This window comes from Lepisosteus oculatus, chromosome 3 (genome assembly GCF_040954835.1).
Source record: "Lepisosteus oculatus isolate fLepOcu1 chromosome 3, fLepOcu1.hap2, whole genome shotgun sequence".
NCBI classification, from domain to species: domain Eukaryota; kingdom Metazoa; phylum Chordata; class Actinopteri; order Semionotiformes; family Lepisosteidae; genus Lepisosteus; species Lepisosteus oculatus.
Genome location: NC_090698.1, coordinates 55,812,168 through 55,835,923, shown reverse-complemented (window position 1 = coordinate 55,835,923; position 23,756 = coordinate 55,812,168). Strand labels below are relative to the sequence as shown.

The following is a 23,756-nucleotide window of genomic DNA, read 5'->3' as shown; positions in this document are numbered from 1 at the left end:
CCTTATGCAGCATGGCACACTGCTCAGGTGAAGTGGAATCAAACGTGTCCTTGTCTGGATGCAGCACTTACGTTATATAACGTATAACGTCATATAACGTTCAGTGTAGAGGCACCATTAATTCATTCACAAGTGATGTGACATCCCCAGGAAGCAGAACCTCCTGAAAGAAAATCCTAATCACCCTACAACTTCTTCTACAAATTAGGCTCACCCACAGGTTAACCTTTGGGACAAAAGACTATTTTCAGGCTTAAACAATTTTATCTCAAAGTGAAAAGGGTCCAGGATCAAACATGGCACACATGGACAAAAAAGAAAAACAGACACACAGAACTCACATGCATGCATTTTACATATGTAGTTTAGATTTGCAGGCTGCAAAGAACTAGTGCAATAGGGACCTGATTTCCTTGTGACAAAACCCATTTCCCAAAGTGATTTCCCTTTTAATTAAATTGTGAGAATAAAGGTTAGATTACATGCTACTGTATGTTAATTGGAAAAAGGTTAAATGAAACACAGACATATATGGCTGAAAAAGAAGAAAAGGCTCTTCCCAACTTACAAACCAGAATAAAAACAGTGAATTTAGAGAAAAGTAGCATTTAATATTGGCAAAGCAGCACTATAACTGAGTTCTGGCAAATGTTAAGCACCAGGCCACTAACAATAATGAAAAACACCCCACCCCCAAAAAAGGTTTAAATGTCTGTTTTACCAATTGAATTCTTAGTACTGTAGAAACTGACAATTGTGTACAGTAAGTCTCAAAGGACATCTAATGCATGGTGACATTTTATCATTAAAACATACAGTTTATAATCAAAATCAAAAAGCTGAATAGTTCTCCTCTGTATTAACGTAAATTATAGAATTCAGTTCAGACATCTATCAAAAGACATTCATTATCACAAAAAACATGGAAGTAAAACTTCATGTTTTTCACGAGAATGTTGCCAGTTATTGATTAGAAGAATTCAGACGAAGTCAGTCTGGTTACAGCATAGTACACTGTAAGTAAAAAGGGTCATTCAGTGAAGAGGGTCAATTTGTCTGTTTGGTACAAAACTGATAAGCTTCCTTATGTCAGAGCTGCTTATGAGAAAGACTGGAGCTCTAAATATAAAGAAACTTAAATGGAGTTAAACACCAGGTGATTTTTAACAGTTTTTAAATGATCAAATATAAAACAAATATAAAAGTTTATAGATTACACAAAACAAAAGGAACAAAACATTGAAAGGGGTGATTTAGAAGTAAAATCCCTAAACACAAGGTGTGAAACCTAATTAAATAAATTAAATTTTATATAGCAATAAGAGTCTTCACCTGGCAAGACATGAAACACATTTTTACTGATTGACAGCTTTAGTAAGACCCCTTCTGAGTCACTATTAAAACATCACTCATCAGTAGCTCAAGTAAATCACTACTCCTTGACCTTCTATCACCTAAGATAACCTTACGAATGCATGAAAATTTAAGCATTTAAGTTTTTTAAGTTTATTGTGTGAAACAAACAGTGCTAAAATTTCCCTGCAGTCAAGGTGCCCTTTTTGACTGTTGTAATGTATTTGATACGCATAACAAAATGTCTGATGTTTTAATAATGAATAAATTTTAAAAACCTGTTGCCATGAGCCAAAAATAGTGGATGTGAAAGCCAGTGATTTGGGGGAGACAGGGGAGGAAGTTATTTGATCCCCTGATCTGCGTCTTCGACGCCCAGTACCCACACCACAGGTGTAATGAATCCAGGTACCAATTGACTCAGGGCTAGACACACTCAGGGGGCTCTCTTCCTGGAAGTGAGAAAGGGGGTAAAAACAGCAAAGTCATGCAACGTTAGCAACAATCCAGCTAAGTGCTTCATCAACATTCAGCAGTGTGACCTCGCTTTTCAAATACTAATAATTTACTCTAGTCAGCTGTTTCATTATATTCCTTCTGAAATCGGGATTATGGTACAAAAATGCTATCTGGATATAAATTACTTTCATGTTGTTAAAGATTTACTCTACACAAATTAATCTGACAGATACTGACATTGCCATTTTAAAGTAGTGATTCTTGTAAAGTTCTGGATTGAGCCCAGACGCAATAAGAGAGCAAGATGTTTTCATTATATACTAAACTGTAGAAGAAGCTAGAAGGTGCCTACAAAACACTATGACTAAATTACATACAAAAGGCGAGATTTAAAGTTCAGTAAAACTTGGTTACAACTTTGTCAGTTGTGCTGATGTAAAAACCTTTGGAAATATTAAGAAAGCACGACAGTAGCACAGAAATGACAGCTATAATGATAACCTATCTTTACATTAAACATATACAATAATATTTGTATTTCTTCCGGTAGAGCTCACTCTCCTTGCCATAATTTGCTAAAATCACTTTAACAAAAGACAGGCACCATGTCAATAGAACTGAGGAGTACAGTTCTTTTTTGGTAAATGTGTAACTCTTTCCTTAAAAATCTTGAACTCAACAGTGCCTCTGTTATTTTACTTCTTTTGCATACTGTATGTACAGTACTATAATCAAACAGGACAACACATAGGCGAAGTCCTGCTTTGCTTTTTGTAGGCTACAAATCTAGACAGAGTTGACAGCATATGTCCATCAGCATTACTTTGGGTCAAATGTACCTGTAGCAAGGCTACACTATTCTCCAGTTTTGTTAATTTATGAGTCTAAGCTACACATGCCAGTGGAAGTCTGTACTGGGTTGCTGTTACAGGCCTCTGTGCTTTAACTTGAACTGTCAAATTATAAAGCACAGGGGCTACTGAGTTACAACAAAATGTAAAACATTTGATGCAACCAGGTCTTAAAATGTACATGCAGTATACTGACATTCAACAAGTTTCTCTGTTGTTCAGAACAACGACATTTATAATGCAGTGTGAACTTATTACAGGAAGAGAAGGGAACAATTCTGGACCTACACTAATAAAATCTTTAGCATACATCACACATTCTTCTGCAATGTTTACTTCTTAATTTTGTCTATATAATTAATTAGCCGCACTGAATAACAGATTTCAAACAATTACTTGCAGGCAATCTTCTAAGTGTGGCACCAGCTTGGCTGCGCTCAAACTTGAAATGTAAGAACAATGTTCATGAGGAAGGTAGAAATATAAATACAAGTAAACATAAGGCATTATCAAAGACAGAGTAGTAGATGTTGGTTAAATATCAATTTACTTGAAGCTGATTAACATGTTTGATCATGACAATGTAAAGACTTAAGAAAATTTTAGTAAATGTTGCATTTTACAAAAAGGATTGCTGAGAAATTACTGTGAAACTTTATTTTTCTCTTCCTTTAACAAGGACACAGTTAAATAAAAGGAGCTCATCCAACTTCCAATCACTCATCCAGCTTGTAGGAAAACATAATCCTATAGCCAATTATTAATAACAATGTAATTTATAATATAAATACTATAAAACATGCATTGTAATTACTTCACAATGCTTTATTTCTGTATGTAAAAGTCAAAGTCTAGAAAATAAGTTGGGTGTTTCATTTTAAATGGATTACGTATAACTGACACTGGTGCAAACATGTCTAGGCAATATATCACAAAAAATACTGTAATGGCTTAAAACCGTGACAGGCCATGCAGTCTACTGTCTTGGAAATCTGAAAGACCAAAATCACTGCATCCTGAAAGGCATGCATGGTAGAATGGAATCATGAAATTGTATCTAGTATAGTAAGTGTATACAGTAATACTGAATGTAACACAGAATAGTGGAATAATAGAAAAATATTTTGTAGAACAAAAGTAAATTAGGAGGAAAAACAAGGCAAAGTGAGGATGTCAAATAAACTTGTTCAAGGAAACTACATTAATTTGTGAATAAAAAGGAAATTTCTACATAACGACTACATCATTTCTATGATTTGCATTAATACCATCATTTATACAATGTTTTTGTTTTTCATTTCCCCATTTCACTGAGAAATTGCTATGACAATGTGTGAAACATTTCAGTTTTATACATTATTCGTAACATTCTGATGACATTTATACTAAATATAGTACCTTTTGACATTGATTACCTATTTAAAAAAACATGAAAAGTAACACCTTTAAGAAACAGCTCAACTCAACCTATTTCAGTGATGTATTTCAATGTGGTTAGTAAGATTCCTGCCTTATTGAAAAGATAACACAAGATATAACAAACAAATGACAGAAATAATGTGATTTTTAATTTCGCTGTGAGACACTGTAATAACTGTCTTTTCTGTGGCTGTATAGAACAGTGCCAGATTAAAGTTATGAAATGGAGGCCAAGGTACAAGATAAGGTTTGCGCTCTGCTCCATTTTGTCCTTTTGAATCATCTTTATTTGAAAGCTGCTTATTTTAATATGGCAGGATTCTGTACCATCATAAAACCACAGCTCCTCATTGAAAGAGAACAACCTTAATCAAAATAAGAATATATCTATAAATAATTTAAACAACAAAATGACAACGCACACGAATCTGAATAATCAGATATTAGAGAGTAAGCAAATTGCAGAAGTAAAAAAAATATATAAACAGATATTTATATTTTCCCTCCATTACATAACAAAAGCCATTTCTATAAATTCACGGAAAAATACAGAACTTGAACAGTGGAAAAATAATTACAGTGTTCAAGACAATTCATGAATTTCTTACTGGCATATTCTGAATTCTTCAAAGATTCAAGTTAACTAATTTCTGATTTGAAAGTCAAATGTTGCAGTACAACAAAAAACATTTAAATAAAGATTCACAAACTTCATCATCTGACATTATAGGTTATGTGCACTACAATATATTAGTTTCTATTGCACACAAGCAGTACTTTCATACTGGCACATTGAAAACTCGTCTAGTTTTTCTACAGCATGCAAGCATACCATACTACCTTCTCCAACAACATAAGAAATGCTGAACGATTACTCACTTCTACAGAGCCAATCTTCCTGGAGCGCGGAAGAGGGGACTTCCTGTGTATGTAGATTGGATCAGAGACCATAGGTCTGAACAGTGCCCTGTCAGGCTCATCTCTTTTAGCTGCACTAGACTCTTCATCACTGTCATTGATGGATTTTTTTCTTGGGCCTTCATTCTGTTTGAAAAAGAAATGAAATGGGACGGACCAGCAATTATTGTTTCATAACTGCCATTACACAAATCCTGTCTGCTTCTCATCTAGAAAACCTAACCAAAGACATGCCACTGGTAAAATTTGGATAGTTTATATAGAATAGTATGCAGTCATACATAAAGATCTAATGCTAAGATCCACGTATTACTATTTTAGCATTAGTATTTTCTGTTCTAGTAATAATATTAACCTAACTTCACAAAACAATTTAGACCTCTGGGAAACTATGAGGAAAAAAGACTACAACCCTCACCTCCCGTGAAGCTGGTCTATAGCCGAATCCTGATGGTAGGTTTTTATCTTCTTCACAGCCCTTTGCTCCTGGGCTAAAATGCAACTCAACATGAAAACGATCTTCTGATGAAGGGTCCTAGGGCACATGAAAAATAAAACCACCATAATAAAAAAGACAAATGCTGTTATCAGTGCTCTTTGTAGACATTAACTGTAGAAAAGCTGTACCTTGTTTGGGTCCTCGTAGAGCATAATGACAATCTGCGTCATGTAGTTAAGTTCACTAACGACATTGAGGTAGTCCATGGCCCTCTTCCACTGATCGTCTTTGGTCTCCTAAAGTGAAGCGTTTGTTTTCAAGAGAATTCCATGAATGAACTGTGAGCGAACATGATGGATACGAGAACACAAGTGGACACAAGGCGAAACTACTGTACTCAGTAGGGAATTTAAAAAGCAGAATTTTAGGTATTATTTTATTCAGTACATTAGGTTGTGTGAATCTGGAACAAGCCACTCTGTTGTAGAAGCCCATACACTGGTTTATTTCATGGAAACACTGCAGAAAATCCTAAGATCAAGCTACTGTAGATGAACTAGACAATTTGAGAGGATTCCTCTTGTTTGTAGTTTGTTGCATACGGTTGATTGAGGGATCAGATTTAACATAAAACAAAATAGGCCAACCCCAGCAAGCAATGTGCTCAAGGGTCATCGAAATGACAGTGACTTACATCGCACAAGGCCCCGTAGCGTAAAATTGAAAGCAGTGAGTGCACATGACTTTCACTAGTGAAATACAGCCTTGTCCTCACATGACGTTCTGGTGACATAACTCCTCTGGAGTACCTAAAAATAAAAAATGATAGATCTTTACAGACGACTGGAGAGCAATTAATGCAGAGCAGGATAGAGAAGCATATGCTGCCACCACAGGGAATTACATTATGTCCATATTGCAACGAATGCAAACTGAACCACTGCCATTGTGTAGGAAGGTAATGACTAATACACACCTGGCTCTGACTGGCAAGCTGTTAAGCCACTTTTTTTTTAAACCCAATGGGGAAGTAGAAAACTTGGAAGAGCTACATCTAGAAACCATTTACACACAAGATGCCGCTCTATTGAAAAGTACACAAACTCTGAAGACAATCTACCCAAACAACATTAACTTTTCCTAATCATGTGCCTCATCAGTACTATGTACTGAAGTCAACAAGGAGTACAGAAAGCTATCAATGGATATACAGTACCCTGAAAAGGATTAACTGGTATATTAGCAAAATAACTGAAATCATCTAAAAGTACAAGTCAACTCAATTTTACATTTTGTACACACTAATTAAAATATATTGTTATGAAGCACACACTTAAATGCTTGCACGTTTATATAACATGCAAATTTGGAATATTTTATAAAGAAATGATCTACTGGTTCAAAACAGATATACTGTATAGTTAAACATTCTTTTATGTTATTTAGACAGTCTGTTTTATCTGTGTGAACACCTATCAAATGTTGGAACCTTACACTGGATGGAGTTTGTTGACAGTGTCATCATCCTGTGTTCTCTGCAGGTCTGAGCGAATTTTCCTAATCAGAGGGGTGCAGTAGCCTTTAGCAATGTCCAGTTTTTCAGCTTGAGCTATTCCGTATTCCTGAGAAAGAAAGTGATAAGAACTTTAAAAGCAATGTAAACACATGGATAAGCTATATCTAATAGAGCTTAGAAAATACTTTACTTATATATATTGCCTTGTTCTGTTTTGAACTTTATTGCTTAGGTTATGGACAAAAGATCAGTGTCGTGATAAAACACACACAGAAATCTTTCTTTATGTCTTACTCAACAGTTTCAACAGTAACATCATTTTATAAATCCTGAAACTTGCTCATCAAAGGAATATATTTTTAAAGAGAGAGTTTCGAAAATGCTTTTTTTTGGTATCTTCCAAGTTTCATATTTGTGTGATTTTTGGTGTTCTTTTTCATACATTTAATAATAATTGCTACATATTGTTTCACATTTTGTATAAAAAAGATGTTGCAAGTTCAGATTTTCAAATTCTGTTTACCGTAGTAATTTGCAAATAAAGTCAACTCATAATTTATGGGATTTTGAGTAGTACGGAAAGCCAAAACTAACATTTCAAGGAATAAAGCATTTTTTTGTCTTCCAGAGAAGACCGCGTAAATTGAGAGCACGCAAGTTACGAGTCGACTGTACATGTCTCTTGTTTTTTGTTGAAAACTGCCCTGAAATGATGCATCATGAAAAGTTTTAAAGTTTAATACTAGGAAAAGAAAATGGTGTGTAGGAATTTGTAGAAATATCTGTCCACAGATTTCTACCTCTGACCGCAAGAGCAGTGTAGCTCAGTTTTGTTAGCCTCTGCAGAAGCATTGAGAAGATCTTTCATGGCCAACCGATGTATAATAACAAATGACAAATGTGGCAATAATATTTTAAGCACAGGTCTTTCCTGTTGCATGACCAGAAACCACTATATTTGCATTTAAAAATCAATTTGATTTTTGAGCAAGACATTTGATCATGACTCGGCTTTGAAACGTTTTTGATAATATTATAATAATATTAAAATAATATTAACCTGGTTCACCATGCTTTATCACCTCATAATTATATAATAAAAAATAACAGCAACTGCAATTAAGTCACCTGAGGAATGACAATATCAGCTAATGCCTTTGAAAGTCGATATATCTCCATCGTGTTCTCAAGTTTTAAGGAGCCGTTGTGCTGTACATCATATTTAATGCAGTCATAAATGTCAGGAATTTTGCTGATGTCGTATCTTCCATTCTTCATTTTAAAGTCTTTCTCAAGCTTTGCCCACCTACGCAACATTAACTCCAGAGTTTCACTGTGGTAAAGCTGTATATCTGAGTAGAAGAAAAGAAGAAACAGATGCCTGTAAGACAAAGGCTACAGAACACATTGAATAAAGAATGCCAATATCTTGGACATTTAAAAACCTCCACCTGAATTAAAAACCAACCAAGGTAACCAAGAGAACTCATTATAGTTACAAAACTATACTTTAAAAAGTATTTAATACATAGAAAATAAAATTTAAAATGAGAATTTTACCATATATCAAAATATCAAAACTAATATTGATCTAGCTCTTCAATTAAAACTGTTCTGGCACAGCACAAGTTTTAATTGAAGATGTAAAAGTGGAATCTCAATGTTGGTTTGTACATTGAAATATGTACTTAAAAAAACAGGATTACAGTAAAAACAGATGTTTAACAGAATCGTTGCTACATAGGCTTGCCAAGGTGATTGGGAGATTCAACAGTTCGGTTTACCTGCTGATTTGGGGTCCTCCATTCTCTGTCGGATCTGAGAGGTCAAGCTCTGGATCAGGGAATAGACCTTGTCACACATCTTGACTGGATTTTTAATCATCTGCATCGACTTGATAAGAGAAGAGCTGGACGTTGGTGCCAACTGGATGAGAAACACACCAGCAAAAATGTGATTCATACTGGAAACAAGACTAAAACACTGATGCACAGAAGTTTTCACAACATTTTCAATACAAGTACCAAATAAAGGCGTCCAATATAAAAAATCTTATACAATCCAGACTGGATAACATATGAAATGGTATTCTGCAGATTAAGCACTTTATGTTTAACTTGTATGTGGCCAAAAAGGCAGAAATAAGAATAGCAAATGTAATAAAACACAGCAATGTAAGAGAATGTAATAAGACTCATATAAAATGAATTAAATGGCAAATCTGAAAATGCAGAACGAATACACATGAATTATAAATAGGCCACTCTTACGGTGGGCAATGAACTGACTGAAGCAGTAAATGACAGCAAATTAGCATTTCGAGCCTTGTCCAGCAGGGGAAGGCGTCAGATCTGATTTAGACAGCTCCTGAATGCTGTCTAAATCAATCCTGCAGACTCAGTACATGGAAACTCCTGTGCAGCTCCACCTGTGATCTCGGATAAATTTATGACTGGATGCAGCTAGAGAAGCCTCACACAGCTGTCCCAGGCATTCTGTGGGTATTGTTAATGAGTCCCGAGCTCTCACGAACCTTCTCATAATCCTCAGCGGTGAAATCCCGGTCTCTCTGAAGGATCTCGTGCAGCCTGGCCTTGACACGCTGCTGGCAGCTGCTGAGGGAGTCGCTGTCACTGTCCAGCAGGCCATTCATGTTGGCACTTTTGACCATCTGGACTAAGATGGGGGTCAGCTCTCCTTCCAGGGCCAGGAGACCCTACAGGTAAAACCAATTAATAATCAACCTCTGTCCGATGATATGAAGTCATGATACCAAATACTCCACAAAACGCAGGTACCAATGTAAACGTTTGTAAAATATGCCCTGCGTGTCCGATTTACTTCACATTTTATTCAAATTTTCAAAAAGTGATAACAGCATCAACACAAAAACCTATTATTCTATTATGAATTATGATGACCTATATTCTATTCAGAAATTGTCAATCTTAATTTTAAATCTTTGTATTTTGTTTGAAGTGCTCACACAGGTGGAAAAAGAATAACCTTTGAATACAATGTCCAGGGTTCCACATTAACAGCTACGTAATAAGCAATGATGATATAATAACGTCATACTTTCATTAAAAAAATATACGTTTACGTTTACCTTGGCAAAGGCAGCAGCTGTCATCTGAACTCTGCCTTCATCAGAGGCATAAATCTTTAGATCATGGCGGTAAGTGCTGTGCAAACGGAGTAACCCACAGCCAGGGAATCCTGCATAGTCCCCTGCAATGGAAGTCATGGGAATCAGAGACGATAGGAGTGGAATAGCTCAAACACCAGGAACTCTTGTTCTTAAATCATTTCATTTCACCTGGCCATAATAAATGTGTCTGTTTCCTTCAACTTGTTTCATCACGCAGTTTCTGATTGCACACCAGGGTACAACTTAGCATACATGTACAGTATAAAGTAGACATTAAAGTTGTACACAGCACTATCCATACATTTCTATTTCTGGTTGATATTCACACATTCATTCCACTTCTAAAACGTTTCTGTGCTGATAAGCTCATTGTGGTTTCCTATGTGTGGTTACTGAAGAGATTACCTTGTCCTCCTGGGTACATACACCTGAAGGCTCTGCCCAGCTCCTCTGCCTGAACGCGGCCTGCAGGAGTCAGCTCGCCACCCCACTTCAGCACCAGCAGGAGGGATGGGTCGTCGCGCCGGTTGTCTGTTGCAGAATAACGATTTGTCACACGATGCAAAAAAAATGAAGATGATTGCAGCTTTACTCGATCAACAAGCCAACAAAGAATTTGATTTTCAGAATCTAATATTGCATCATAACAATTTACTGCAATACGTATAAAGTACAAATTACTGTTCAAATAAGAGCCTTAAAAGGAACATTTCAGATTTGTACAGATTAATTCATATCTTACCCTCTTCTTCACTTGATGTTTTTGGGCACCCATGTGGTAAGTACGTTAACTGGACTTTCCGATTTATACCAGAAAAATGTCCGTACCTGTGAGAGCAATGAAGAGTCAGGTTTGTCTCCCAACATAAGCTCAATTATTATTCTACAAAAATAACTTTTCACTTACATCTCCAAAACTGTTTTGAGTTGTTCAAGTTTAGCTTTACTTTCTTCAATCTCAGAATCATTATTCTGTCCTAGTTCTGCGAGAAGTTGTCTTGCAATGTCCAAAACTTCCTGAAGACGAGAACACCACATCATAATTAAATAGCGCAAATATAAAAGATGTCCACAGCTTTGTACTGTCAAGGACAATTATCGTATGTAAACACTGAACCACAATGTAGACATTCTAAAGAATAAATATTACCTGCAGTTGCTTTGGTTTTTTCAGTTTTAATTTTCCTGTCTTATATCCATCACATTTTTCAAAGAGATCAAAAAACCTATAAAAGCAACACCACAAAAATCGTAAGCTTTTAATCCCATTTTCTAAAGTTAAAATATCACACTGTTAATTGATGCATTTTAAAATAAATATATACATTTATACATCACAGTTAATAAACAAAACCTCTCCAAACACTTTAATACTTATACAATTAAAATAATATTAATCGATTATGTAAAGAAAAGTATCACTGTAAATATGAATAAACTGAGAGTCTATCAACTATGAGAAACAAGAAAATACATATTGGATTATTTAATTATAAAAATAATATCGGAATTATTATAAAATAAATATCCAATTCAGAACATACAGATTTGTTGTCTAAAATGATGGAAAGCAAAATTACCTTTGGTGCCGAACTTCCATTTTCATTTTCTGTTTTGGAGTTCGATCTCCATGTCGGATAACAGCGATCACACAACGCAATTCCATCCTGAGTGAAGATGAAGAAAAGATCTATTAAATCTATTAAAAGCTGAAGGGAAACGGAAATGTATGGACTACTGAATTCACAGTTAAAACACAGTTTTGTCTGTGGAAGAGCATTTACAGACATTTGGAACTGCAACTTCAGATTTCAAGAACACGCCAGTAACATACTGCAAGCATGTCGTTCTACAATACATCCAAAAATTGCTTAGTTGGACCCTTACTATATGTCTCATCAGATTCTGAAATATTTTTAAAACTTGCTTAAATAAATACTTTATCTTTTCACTGTAGCTTCTAATGTACTGTACATTGGTTTGTAATTTAGTGGTTGTAAAAGAGGTTGTAATTTAGTTTTACTTTGATTTTACTAGGTCAATATGCTGTGTTTATCTCTTTTGTTTTACTTCTGTATATATTACAGTATGTGTGTTTTACTTTACATATAATACATAAAGCTTATTGGGCTCTTACTTGAAATTGTAGTATTATTACTAAATAAACCAAACACTGCCGATGCTGCTCCTATTTAACGGCCTGGTGTATCTGAACTGTGATTACAAACTCTAAACTAGACCACATACTACATTGCATTTCACAGATGAACCAATTAGTACTTTTTGTTTTTATGTCCTCGATTTAAAACACTGACTGAAAAAAGAGCAAGTATATTTTTGGGAGGATTTAGAACAAAATAGTTTCTTATGTTTCTTGGGAGATCACACTTCAGAACCATTTTAATCTACTGATGTATTATTCACAGCACCTTATAAGAGTTCAATCTGTGAAATACTGTAATACAGCTTTGCAAGGTAAACCACAGCAAATCAATAAATTCAGATTGAAAACCTGATGTACTCACATGGTTCCAGAGGTTGTAGGCACTATGGGGATATCTTCAGCCTCCAATGGTATTGACCAGGGGATCTGAAACTGTGGAGCCAGTTCTCTCATAACAATGTTCCTGAAGATTAGAAAAAAGCACTTGGTAACAAAACACAGTTGAGCCATTCAACTTTGAGTGCTTCGGCAAGATTTAAATGGCATGTAAGAACCATTCTAAAAGTGAGATGAAGCATAAAAGTATAATACTAATATACTGCAACTTGATTTTGCCAAACAAGACAATATTTTGCATTTTTCAAAAGCAGTAAAACATCCTTAGTGCACTGCAACCGAAAAAATAATATGGAAAAGGTCCAAATGTGTTTAGCCCCATTACCATTTCTGGTCATAGTAGTGTCAGATACCCTTCTGTTAGTCAGGCAGTGAGGTGAAGTATCATATGCCATCAAATAATTAACAAATTTTTAAAACTATTTATTAAACTATTGCTACAATAATAAGAAATAATACACCGAATACCATTATTCATGTGCAATACACACAAAAGCAGCAATACTCAACGAAAGCAGTTATGGTCATATGTTTACTATTTTTAACCACAGAAGCTTTCAATTTTTTCTGTATATTTAAGATAAAATGAAATAAAACAAACTTATTAACTTAGTCATTAGCTTGTCAGAGCTATAAAAAAAGCAGAGTTCTACACTATGATCAAGTGATGCTGAAATACAGTGCAAAACCAAGTACTTCAAAACCAAACATTTGTCAGATGATTGATTTCCCTATTTTCCATGTGTGTGAACAACTTCCTTCCAACAGCTACCCAATACTGCAAGGTAAGATTCACTCTGAGTGAAATAGAGGTTGAAATGATTCCTTGTAGCATTGCAAAGTAGACTTTCTCTGTGTTATTAAATAAGAAATATTCCATACATTTACAGTATATAGCATTTTCATTCCACAGGATCTCGGAACACTTTACATAGAGGAGAAATCTACTACATCCAGCAACAAAGTACAGCAACAAATCTGGGTGACACACAGCCGATCCACTACACAGTAGCTCAGATGAAGAAAAAACCTGGTACAGTACATCATGAACTGAGGCGGGGTGCGGCGATTTAGGTAGGCCACACAATGCAAGCTTAAAGTAGAATTTAGGATTTACAGCTCAAACATTTCTGAAGAGTGTTATGGGATCTTTAATGACCAAGTACTCATGACCTGAGTTTACCATTTAATCCAGAGAATTTCTGAACAGAGAAGAGTATCTGGAAAGGTTGTGTAAATGCTCTGCATTAGAAGAGTGTCATGATAAGCTGATTAAATACAAATGTAGGAAAAAGGAAATGAAAAGCTCACTAGGCCTATTCAAGTGACTGGAATCCAGTTTAAAATGTACTATTTATTCTCAGCTTTATACATATAATTGAAAATGCAGTATCCTAACAGCAACCTTATTTTCATAATGTGAGTGGTAAAAAGGGTATTGTGTTGTACGCACTTTAAAAATCACTGAGCTGCATTGTTGTCTACTTTTTTTCAGCAATTTTTATATTAAAACCTACTAAATGGCTTTCATGTAATATGAAGAATGCAACAATATTAGAAAATAACTTCTTTAATGGGAATTTGCCTATCAGTGGAATCACTCGGGGCAGGCTTATTTCCAGTTAAGATGACTTTTCTTCTCTTAAATAGAGACTTAGGAGAATACTGTGTCATGACTGGTGCAGACTCCAATTCCGTTGCCAGGAGACGGCTTTGGAGGCAAAGAGGGGAACCATGGAAACCAAAGGCACTTCAACGAGCTTAAAAAAAATCAATGTTTTTAACAGCTTCACATTGAATACAGAAGAAAAGAATTAACTCCAAACTAAAAACATTTAAAAGAAAAGGTAATTTATTATGAATATTGGTTGAAAATAAAATAAATGTATTAGGTATAAAGGATATCTAAAAATACATAGTGAATTATTCGCAGATAAAGTACAAATTAGCTACTATGCCCTATAATTCATAGTGCAGTTTTATCCATTGTATTTACTGATCAACAATTCTGGAAGCAGGTGTTATGGTAATCAAAAACTGAGCAGTATTCAGTACTACACTAAACAAATCTGAATGCATTCACATCCAAGTAATTAAATCACCAAAGTAAACAGTGTTCTTATGACTCAATTCACATGTTGTGTAAACATGATGCATACGCTTGTGTGAAATAATCCTTTAATGAACCTACAAAATAGAACGGGAAAATAAGAAGTAACCTATAATAAATAACGGTCGGATTTATCTCTATTATAGCCAGAAACCTGATTATAAAGACCAAAGCATGTACAGTAGACAGCTCTGTAAGAGAATCTCAGTTATAGGGTTCTAACAAATCAGATTTAGCCTGCTACAGGTCAGAAAATTCAGCCTGGGTCACAGAAGAAAAATCATATTCAAGGATGCATAGGGTAGATTTGTCTTCATTAGGGTAATAAAAAAATCTATTAAGGAAGTTTAAATAGTTCAAACTAAATAGTATCCTTAATGCTACCTTATATTTTTAAAAAGATACCGTTTACAATCATAAACACATGCATTTCCCCCATAAATAGCAAAAACAATTAATTACAAGCAATCAATAACACAGGATTTTAACCATGAAAGGTTCTCTAATCACTGTGTAATGCATGAGCTCTATACAAGATTTAAATAAAACAGAAAACAAGTCCACTATAATGCTTTTTTATTGCATTTCCTGGTGCTCCGATCTACAAGGAAATAGTGGCCTCTGGTGGACACGTAATAATTGTGCTTGTTCTAGGACTGTAAAGGCAGAGAAACAGTCACAACATTTTTGATGACTAAATTACAGTTTTTCTAATAACAATACTTGTTTTCAGAAGCATATAAAGGACTTCAGTTTGAAAGGCATCAGTATGTGTGGCCATGATCTGCAACTCAGATCAGAAGGATTGAAGATTTCATCTAGCACAGCATCTGCATGAGGGAGCCCACAGGACGTGTTATGACCAGGAAGCCTTTGGAGATGTTGCTTGAGGACTTATCAAATGTGCTCGGTTTAGTTTAAGTCTGGAGATTTTGACGGTTTTGATTTCAAATCATACTTCTTTGATGTTAAGCCAAATGCATACACTACAGGGAAACTGTAATATGGGCCTAAAGGAACAAAAAGCTGAACTTGAAAGAAACCCCTAATCCCACTTCTCTGTTTGACAATTCCTCTTCAGTTTTCAAATATGCATATTTGAAACTATTAAAATCTTATGAAAAGAGTAGTTTTTTTACCTTCTCTATTAGAAACCACTTGGGCTTGCAACTATAGCCCTATTAATATATTATCACAGAGTTAATTAAAAATTAAATTGTTTTTGGGATTTGAGACAGTCTTCCATCAGAGACTCCTACATGCATCCTCATGAAAGAATATATAGTCAAGGACAAAACACGCATATTACTTTGAAATTACGATTTTTTAAAAGGAAGTGGTACTGGCTCACATCACACCTTTAGAAAGGTCAAAGGTACCTGTGTACTTGACGTACTGCTTCCCTAAATGAATAAATAGCTCATTATTACTTGAAATATTTAAGTAGAGAAAAATTTTGCAAAGTATAAACAAAGACTAATGCCCCAATAATTTAAAAATTCTTAGGAGGCCAAGCCATATGAAAGTGAGAAGAATCTTACCCTAAAATTTTTGCGCAGTCATCGTAATACTTCATGGAGTTTTTCACAAAGCTGAAGCCATTAACGTCACAAACATAAGACTGACCATTGGCTCTCAACAAGTCAAAGCCACACACAGTTTGCTGTCAAAACAAAACAACAAACAACTAAACACCATGTATTTATTTAATGCATTGAAGCATATATTTTAGCCACATATCTTTTTAATGGACAAATGTGAGGAAACGATATGGGGATGGGGAGGAAACTCTCATAATTGAAGAGAAGAAGCTGTGATTTAAAGAAATGTTAAACAAAATCACAGCTTCTTCTCTTCAATTATGAGAGTTTCCTCCCCATCCCCATATCGTTTCCTCACATTTGTCCATTAAAAAGATATGTGATTATATGTGTTAGCAAGGATAGAGCTTAAATACACTATTCCATTTACATAATATGTAAAGCCTTACAGCTTAAGGGATAAAATCATGTTTTACATGTTTCAACACTTTTTTCCCCCAAACTAAATGTAAAAAAAAACACTCACCTCAAGGTTCACTGTTTTTTGCAGCAAGTTAGCAATACATTAAACAGTTGCTTAACGTATTTCCAACATATTCCAAACAGAAAAAGGAATATTTTAACTGTACTATAACATTTTATATTTTGGATTAGATGAGGTTCTCTTTGTAAGTGATTGCAAGCAGCAGTTGATGCACAGTATTTATGTGTTTTTTTTAAAACATATTTGGAAATAGCCACCCTGTGCTCTGAACCCGATTACCTTAAATGCCAGGCAGACTTTCCAGGCAATAAGCTTCTCTCTGGCATTGAGGATGACAGGGTACCGAACCTCTTTCCCTTCGCTGTCTCGCTCCACCTTGCCGTCCAGGGCAGGCGATTTGCGTGCTTCAGCATGAGCGTAGTCGGGGCCCACAGTGTAGACCTAGGTCAAAAACGAAACCTCACAATCAATAACTGCAATAACGAACAAAAAACGGGTGGCAAAATTACAGTGGGGACTCAACTACAACTACTGAAGGACAACTACTGCTTTGCAGCCGCACTAGATACTTTATTGATCCCGTGAGGGAAATTGCAGTACTAGCTGTACTGGCTAGCTACTCTGTATTTAAATTGATACTCTGTAACACTACTCTGTATTTAAATTGATACTCTGTAATACTACTCTGTATTTAAATACTAGCTACTCTGTTTTTCCATTATAAATGTCATGTGAAAACTGATCTCAACATAAAATGTAAATTTAGGTTTGCCTTAATGAAAAGTATTCAGCATTAATTTTTTTTTAAAAATTAATTCCGCTTTTTTGTACCTTTACATCAGTACCATCAGTTGGCATGAACTCCTCGTAAATGTAGGATCCAGTTTTTCTGACATTGCTTTCTGGAGAATACACGCTGCTTCTGCTGCCAATCTGAAACACAATATCACAGAAACAAATGAAAGTACTGTATGAGTTAAAAGACATCATTGCACAAACACTCTCTTCAATAGTGTGATACAAGAAAAAATACAATACTGTGCATGGAACATGTATGCTACAAAAAAGGTAGGTATGTAAGAAGAAAATCACTTCCTGGAACTTAAACTCAAATCACCTCATAGGAATATACAAAAAGTTAATGAGGAGAACAGGCCCTTCAGCCTATCACTGCATGTCATTTTTGACACTAAATGATTAATTGTTTATACGCTAAACAGCATCAGGCCAACATATGAAAATTCCTGGCTCCACTGTTTCCACGCATGTCATTGTACTTATGAACTAATAACTGTGTAAAAAAAGTGTCTTTTTAACCAGTTTCCTTTAATGTCCCTTGTTCTTTACGCTGGGCTGAACTTGAAAAAACTAGTCCACAACCTTAATTTACTTTAAGATTTAGACCTAAAAGATTAATTTTGTTCAATCTCTCTGAGAAACACATCTCCTTGAGCCCTGTGCCGATCTGCTCTGGACGTACACAGACTCCAGATGTGGCAAAACTGGTGCATTTGAAGAGCATCAGCACAACCTCCCCCGACATGATCTCCATCCAGGCGTTCCATTTGCCTGCTCTATTTATGCATCTCCATTTGTTGAGCCCCCAATAAAAATTTCAGCTGTGAGAAAAAAGATGGCCTTTGAAGTGCGTGTCAAACAGACTGCTTGAAGTTACAGTGGCATCTTACCTTGCGAAAAAGCCTCTGGCTGCCTCCACCTGCTGATGTGGGGTAGTAGATATAGACATTGTGGTCCTCAGCACACACTGGCTTCTCCACAAAGGGCTTCTGGAAAATCTCTCCGTTCACTTCCACATGGTCCTCTCCTTCCACCAGGCTGCATTCTGTAAAAACAAAAGGCAAATCAAACAACAGTCCTTTCACAATATTTGGTTGCGCCTGTTGACCTTTTTGTTTGTTCTTGTTTTTAAGACAGGATACTTCCTTAAAAACTCCAAAAGACAAATAAACCTTTTGCAATGGTTTGGTTCAATCCTTATAGTGAAACAGATGTTGCTCAGCTGTCATACAGTGGTTAAATGAGGCCGGCCTTCTTTTAAAAAGCATGAAAATTCTTCTTAAAACAATTTTCAGAATTTGGATACTGGGGTTTTGATTGTAGAAGCACTGCAGCTCAAATCATGTTGATGCATCTAAAAAAGATTTTGAGTGATAGCGGTAATGGTACTGCATTGTGCCCGTTGCTGGCTGCTGGGATAGGCTCTGACTTTCCCTATTTGAAATGCAATGTCATTATATTCTTATTTTTTAAGGTATATCTCAATCACAAACATGCCAACATTCACAACAAAATTGTATCACCATTCATGATCAGGTGTTCCTCACACAATTTACAGTATTTAGCTGAATACAACACAATAAACATATCATATAACAAAGGTAACATCACATCAATTCCCAGGTAAATAAAATAATATATCGTGATTATTGTGCTTTATCTTCTTAGGAGTGTTTTTATAGCTTTAGAATCACTTGGCTGTTCTGTAGGAAATTAATCACAACTGGTATAATCCTTTTAAGAAATTGCACACTTAATCTGTGCAGGCTCTTAAATGGGGAATAATGCCTTGCTGAGGCAGAACTTCACTTTCTAAGGCTGTCAACTAATGTTAAAACGAAAGAGGATCACAGAAAGAGATATTTATATTTCAAATTTTCATTTCTCAGTTTGCCTTTTATTGTTTAAAAGTGAAAGCAAAGGTAAGGGAAGAAACAACAACATCCTCCAGTTGACACGACAGGAGATGGTAAATCCTGCCCACAGCTTAATGCGCAAATGAAATTTGAAAACTTGTATTTTATCTTGTGCTCAGGTAAAAACAAAATTGTTAGTGCGCTGATGTGTATGGAACAAGGACCGAATTAGTTGAATCACCAAGATCAATACTTCTATGAATTGAACAACCATAAAAATCTCATTATTTATTCAACTGAAAAACAACATCAAAATCTAAACGATCTCTTTTGACCATTAAAAAACTGACTTGTAGTAAATATCTTTCGATGTGGTATTTTTACAGTTAAGCAATTTCAATATTTTAAACTTCACGTAACAAGAGGTTTTTGTGCTGTTACATGCTATTTTGAGCTGAGTGCTTCAACATCTGACTGAAGCAGATACAGCCAATAAAGCTTGAAATTCTTAGCATAGCAAACTAAAAATTAACAAGTGAGTACTGACAGATTGCTGCTATAGTTTCTAGCTGCCAGGTACAATTTTAGATTAGAACTATCTTAATAATAGCTTTTATACAAGACACTAATGGCTACAAGCAACACTCTATGTTACGTAAAATAGAATAATGTCATTTAATTATAAATCCTAAAGTATGAAGAAGTTAAAATGTTTCATCTCCTTGTTGTCTGGTAGGTTTGGTAATTAAGTGGAATGTTAGCTCATACCAAATGACTGCACATAACTCCAAATTTCGCAGGTGAAACTCTTTTCAAACCAAAATTTGAATTTGTTATTTAAAGACGTCTGTCACATGGGGTTAGCCTCTTAAGAAAAAAAATTAAATGATGTCCTGGAGCTCCTACAAAGCCACATGCTGCACTTGAGAAACTATTACTGCTATCTGCTACTGTAACACCCTGTGACATTTGCCATTTGTTTTGTATCGCAAGGTGCAATGTATTGTGTGCTGTGAGTGTTGCCTGGTTTCTGTCACCTCGCAGTGGGCAAGCTTTAGAGAAGCAAAGTAGTTTAAAAAACACGGATAATTTTTTTGTACCCTCCACAGACTTTAGAGAAAACACCCTATGATCCTATGAAGCTCTTTGGGTGCTTTCTGAATAAAAACTTGCCATATAAAATAAAGGTGCCCTAGTCCATAGGGGTAACACAACACGTCATGAGCATGGCAGTTAGTAACGTCAGGGAAATTTTGCGAAGGCTACCCTATTGAGAAGTGATCTACAAAATGTAACAGATGTGAGAATGTTGACTGGTGACTTGGAGGCTGGACCATAACCCTGTGACACCCTGACACAGTTGTGAATGTCTGAGATGGGTTAGGGGGGTCAAGTCAGAAACAACTCCAATGGCTGGAACATTGACCATGTGTGATTACACTGATATCCAAATCCATGATCTGGAGATGACACAGTGAGCATTTCTTGCTCCCCATTTTATAGAATAGTGCAGAAATTAAGACAAATTTGATATGGCATGAACTGAAATCAGCATACAAAGTAAGACATATCCACATGTCTTCCATGGGAGCCTAACCACTGCTTTTAGGTACTAAGATGAGATCCACTACCTGACATTAAATATCTTATGTCGTAAATGGGGGCAGCCAGTGGCGCAGTGGTTAGCACTGCTAAAGTGCAGAATTGGTGTTCTGGACTCAGTTCCTGGGGTGCTATCTATAGTTCATACGTTCTTCCCACATTCGCGTGGGTTTCCTGTGGGTGCTCCAGATTCCTTCCACAATACAAAAATATACTGGAGGGTTAATTGGCTTCTGGAATAATTGGGCCTTGGTGTGAGTCTGCACCTGTCTGTGTCTGTGTGTGCCCAAATTGTGAAATGCGGGTGCCTGCCTCGCAGCCATCGTTTTCTGGGATTGTCTCCAGCTCCCACACGGCCCTCTATTGGATAAAGTGATTAGAAAATGGACGGTTGTTACAGAGGTTTTCCTTTGAGCTTTCAACAATGTCAGCCTACACAAGGATCACCACGGCTCACCTTGAATGCAATGCAATTGAAAGAAGGGATTGGCAAAGATATCTTCCCACATCAATCTTAATATAAATACCCAAGACATATTACAAAAAGAGAAAGGACTGCAGAAAAACACCAACAAAGTAGATCCTTGCTTTTTTGATCTTTTGAAATGATCAATAATGAATCATATACAGTAAATAGTTCATTCTAATTTATTTATTGTATTTAAGGCCCATGATTCTGAGAACCAGAGTATAATCTGAGTGACACGTGTGATGCCACTGTGGTAGATGCACAGCCCTACCTACGAAAATACCAGAACAAATCCACACTTTAATGGGTCTTACTCTTCTGAAAATGTATTACCTTCTGGTTTGGCAGGGTCACGGTTGAGAACAGCATATCTGGGAAGCAAGATTCCTTCAGCCTTCAAAATTCGATACACCTCTCTCCTGAAAATACAGAAGAAAGGTTAAAAGAGTGCTTCTATTGGACAGAATGAAAAAAACGTTTGGACACTGAAGTTCTGTCTTTCATATATATATTTGATCTTTTAAAATATACATTTTTCCTGTTTTTGTAAGATGCGACTAAAAATGTAAGAAAGAAAATAACACCTTGTTTGCTGTAATTATGATGGCTTCATTTAGCTTATTTAAATATAGCACCGTGAATTTACGTTTGACCTAGATTTCACACCATTTCAAATTTCAGACAGAAAAAAGTACGCTCCCCACACATCAGCTATCAGTGGGGTGGAGAACAGAGTGATGAAGCTAATTCATAGATTGGGATTATTAGGAGGCCATGATTGGTAAAGGCCAAACACAGAGGTTCAATCTGTCAACAAACACGTCTTTTTCTCAGTATTCCTTAGTTTATTATTTATAGTTTGTTTTGCTACCTGCATGCAAAATCTTGCATGTCTACATTAAACATTATCTTCACTAGTCTAGAATTTAATCTAAAACCTTTCGAATTTCATTTGCAGCTTCTACAATTTTGCTTATGCTTATTCTTCAATTTGGTGTCTTTTAGAAACGTGACTAGTTCACTTCCTGTACTAGAACCTAGACTGATGGACATCAAACAGAGCCGTCGTCCGACAGTTACATCATGTCCTTTTGAGGTTTCACCCCTTCCCTGTACTCTCACCTTTCCTTGCATGGTAACGACCTGCAATTTAAGAATTAATCTTTTATGAGGAATTTGATCCAAAGCTTTCACAATTATAAGTACACAATAAAGGCTGAAGTACAGTAGGTACTGTAGCTGCGTCAGCGTGTGTAGGAGTGGAGAGGAGGCGGGAGCAGAAGAGAAGCACTCAAAATGTGCAAATGCCTTCAAGCTCCCGCCTCCTGTTCTCCCATGCTTTATTAGCATCTGACTGTCCTCTCTCTCACATCCGAAGAAGGCTCCACAGCTGAAATGTGTTTATTTTCTTCTCTTTTGGATAAACCTTTACTTGTTCCTTTGCACCATAAAAGTCACTTTGTATATACCCATTACTGTTGTTGCTCAACTCATTTTTATTGATTTGGATAGAGCTACCTTTTCTAAATCCATGCTGACTATTCTTTAGGATTATATTTCAACACAGGTGAACCTCTAGTTCAAATCAAAACTGTTTTCCATAAAGAGATATGTAATGGAAGTCAAATGTAAAAGGTCTATAGGTATGTTGTTCAGTTTTGTCACTCATCTTAAGGGTGGGCAATACATTAGCAATTGTCCAGTACATGGGTACTATGCCATCTTGAGCAGATGCTTGTAGAAGAGCAACTGTTGGAAGGACAGTGAGAAGCATCCCTATAGCAAGATGATGCCACCATCATGCTTGACAGCTGGGATAGTGTTGTGTGGGTGATGGATTGTGTTGGACTTACAGTATGCAAGATGTAACACTTGGCAATTAGATCAAAAAGTCCAAATGTCGTCTAGTCTGACATTCAAAAAAAACATTTCAGAATTAAGCAGACGTTTGCAGTAACAGTTTCATTCTTGCCACTCACCCATACAGGTCAGTTTGTTTAGGGGTTGGATTACCGTTAATGCATGCCCAATGACTCCCATCTCAGACACAGAATATTGTTGGCTTTACAGTGACATTCCTAACCAGTTTCAGGTCTTGACACAGCTTTTATAGTGTCATTTCTTACCTGTCCTGAATATGATACTGCATATCCAGATCGTTGATAACAAATGGTTTCCTGAGTTTTTCATAAGCCACTGCTTTATCCAAAGGGAACCCTGGAGGAAAAAA

General features: G+C 35.9%; 1 protein-coding gene across 13 annotated transcripts in view; it reads right to left on the bottom strand.

Annotated features, from left to right (window-relative positions):
* The window catches only part of ppip5k2 (diphosphoinositol pentakisphosphate kinase 2), a 48,842-nt gene that overhangs the window by 13,543 nt on the left and 11,543 nt on the right, over positions 1-23,756 (bottom strand). For 8 of the 13 annotated variants that reach the window (XM_015366993.2, XM_015367001.2, XM_015366919.2 and 5 more), the window contains exons 4-25: positions 23,653-23,743; positions 21,860-21,945; positions 18,490-18,644; positions 17,633-17,734; positions 17,081-17,242; positions 16,318-16,439; positions 12,632-12,733; positions 11,687-11,773; positions 11,257-11,332; positions 11,014-11,123; positions 10,849-10,934; positions 10,512-10,637; positions 10,065-10,186; positions 9,489-9,671; positions 8,740-8,881; positions 8,084-8,307; positions 6,934-7,061; positions 6,134-6,248; positions 5,628-5,735; positions 5,419-5,535; positions 4,962-5,126; positions 1,632-1,805 (exon numbers count right to left, since the gene is read on the bottom strand). In XM_015366993.2, the coding sequence (XP_015222479.1) occupies positions 1,632-1,805; positions 4,962-5,126; positions 5,419-5,535; positions 5,628-5,735; positions 6,134-6,248; positions 6,934-7,061; positions 8,084-8,307; positions 8,740-8,881; positions 9,489-9,671; positions 10,065-10,186; positions 10,512-10,637; positions 10,849-10,934; positions 11,014-11,123; positions 11,257-11,332; positions 11,687-11,773; positions 12,632-12,733; positions 16,318-16,439; positions 17,081-17,242; positions 17,633-17,734; positions 18,490-18,644; positions 21,860-21,945; positions 23,653-23,743 (2,783 nt within the window). The remainder of the gene's footprint in view (positions 1-1,631; positions 1,806-4,961; positions 5,127-5,418; positions 5,536-5,627; positions 5,736-6,133; positions 6,249-6,933; positions 7,062-8,083; positions 8,308-8,739; positions 8,882-9,488; positions 9,672-10,064; positions 10,187-10,511; positions 10,638-10,848; positions 10,935-11,013; positions 11,124-11,256; positions 11,333-11,686; positions 11,774-12,631; positions 12,734-16,317; positions 16,440-17,080; positions 17,243-17,632; positions 17,735-18,489; positions 18,645-21,859; positions 21,946-23,652; positions 23,744-23,756) is intronic. The other 5 variants (XM_015366944.2, XM_015366968.2, XM_069187273.1 and 2 more) reach the window with 1 other exon arrangement.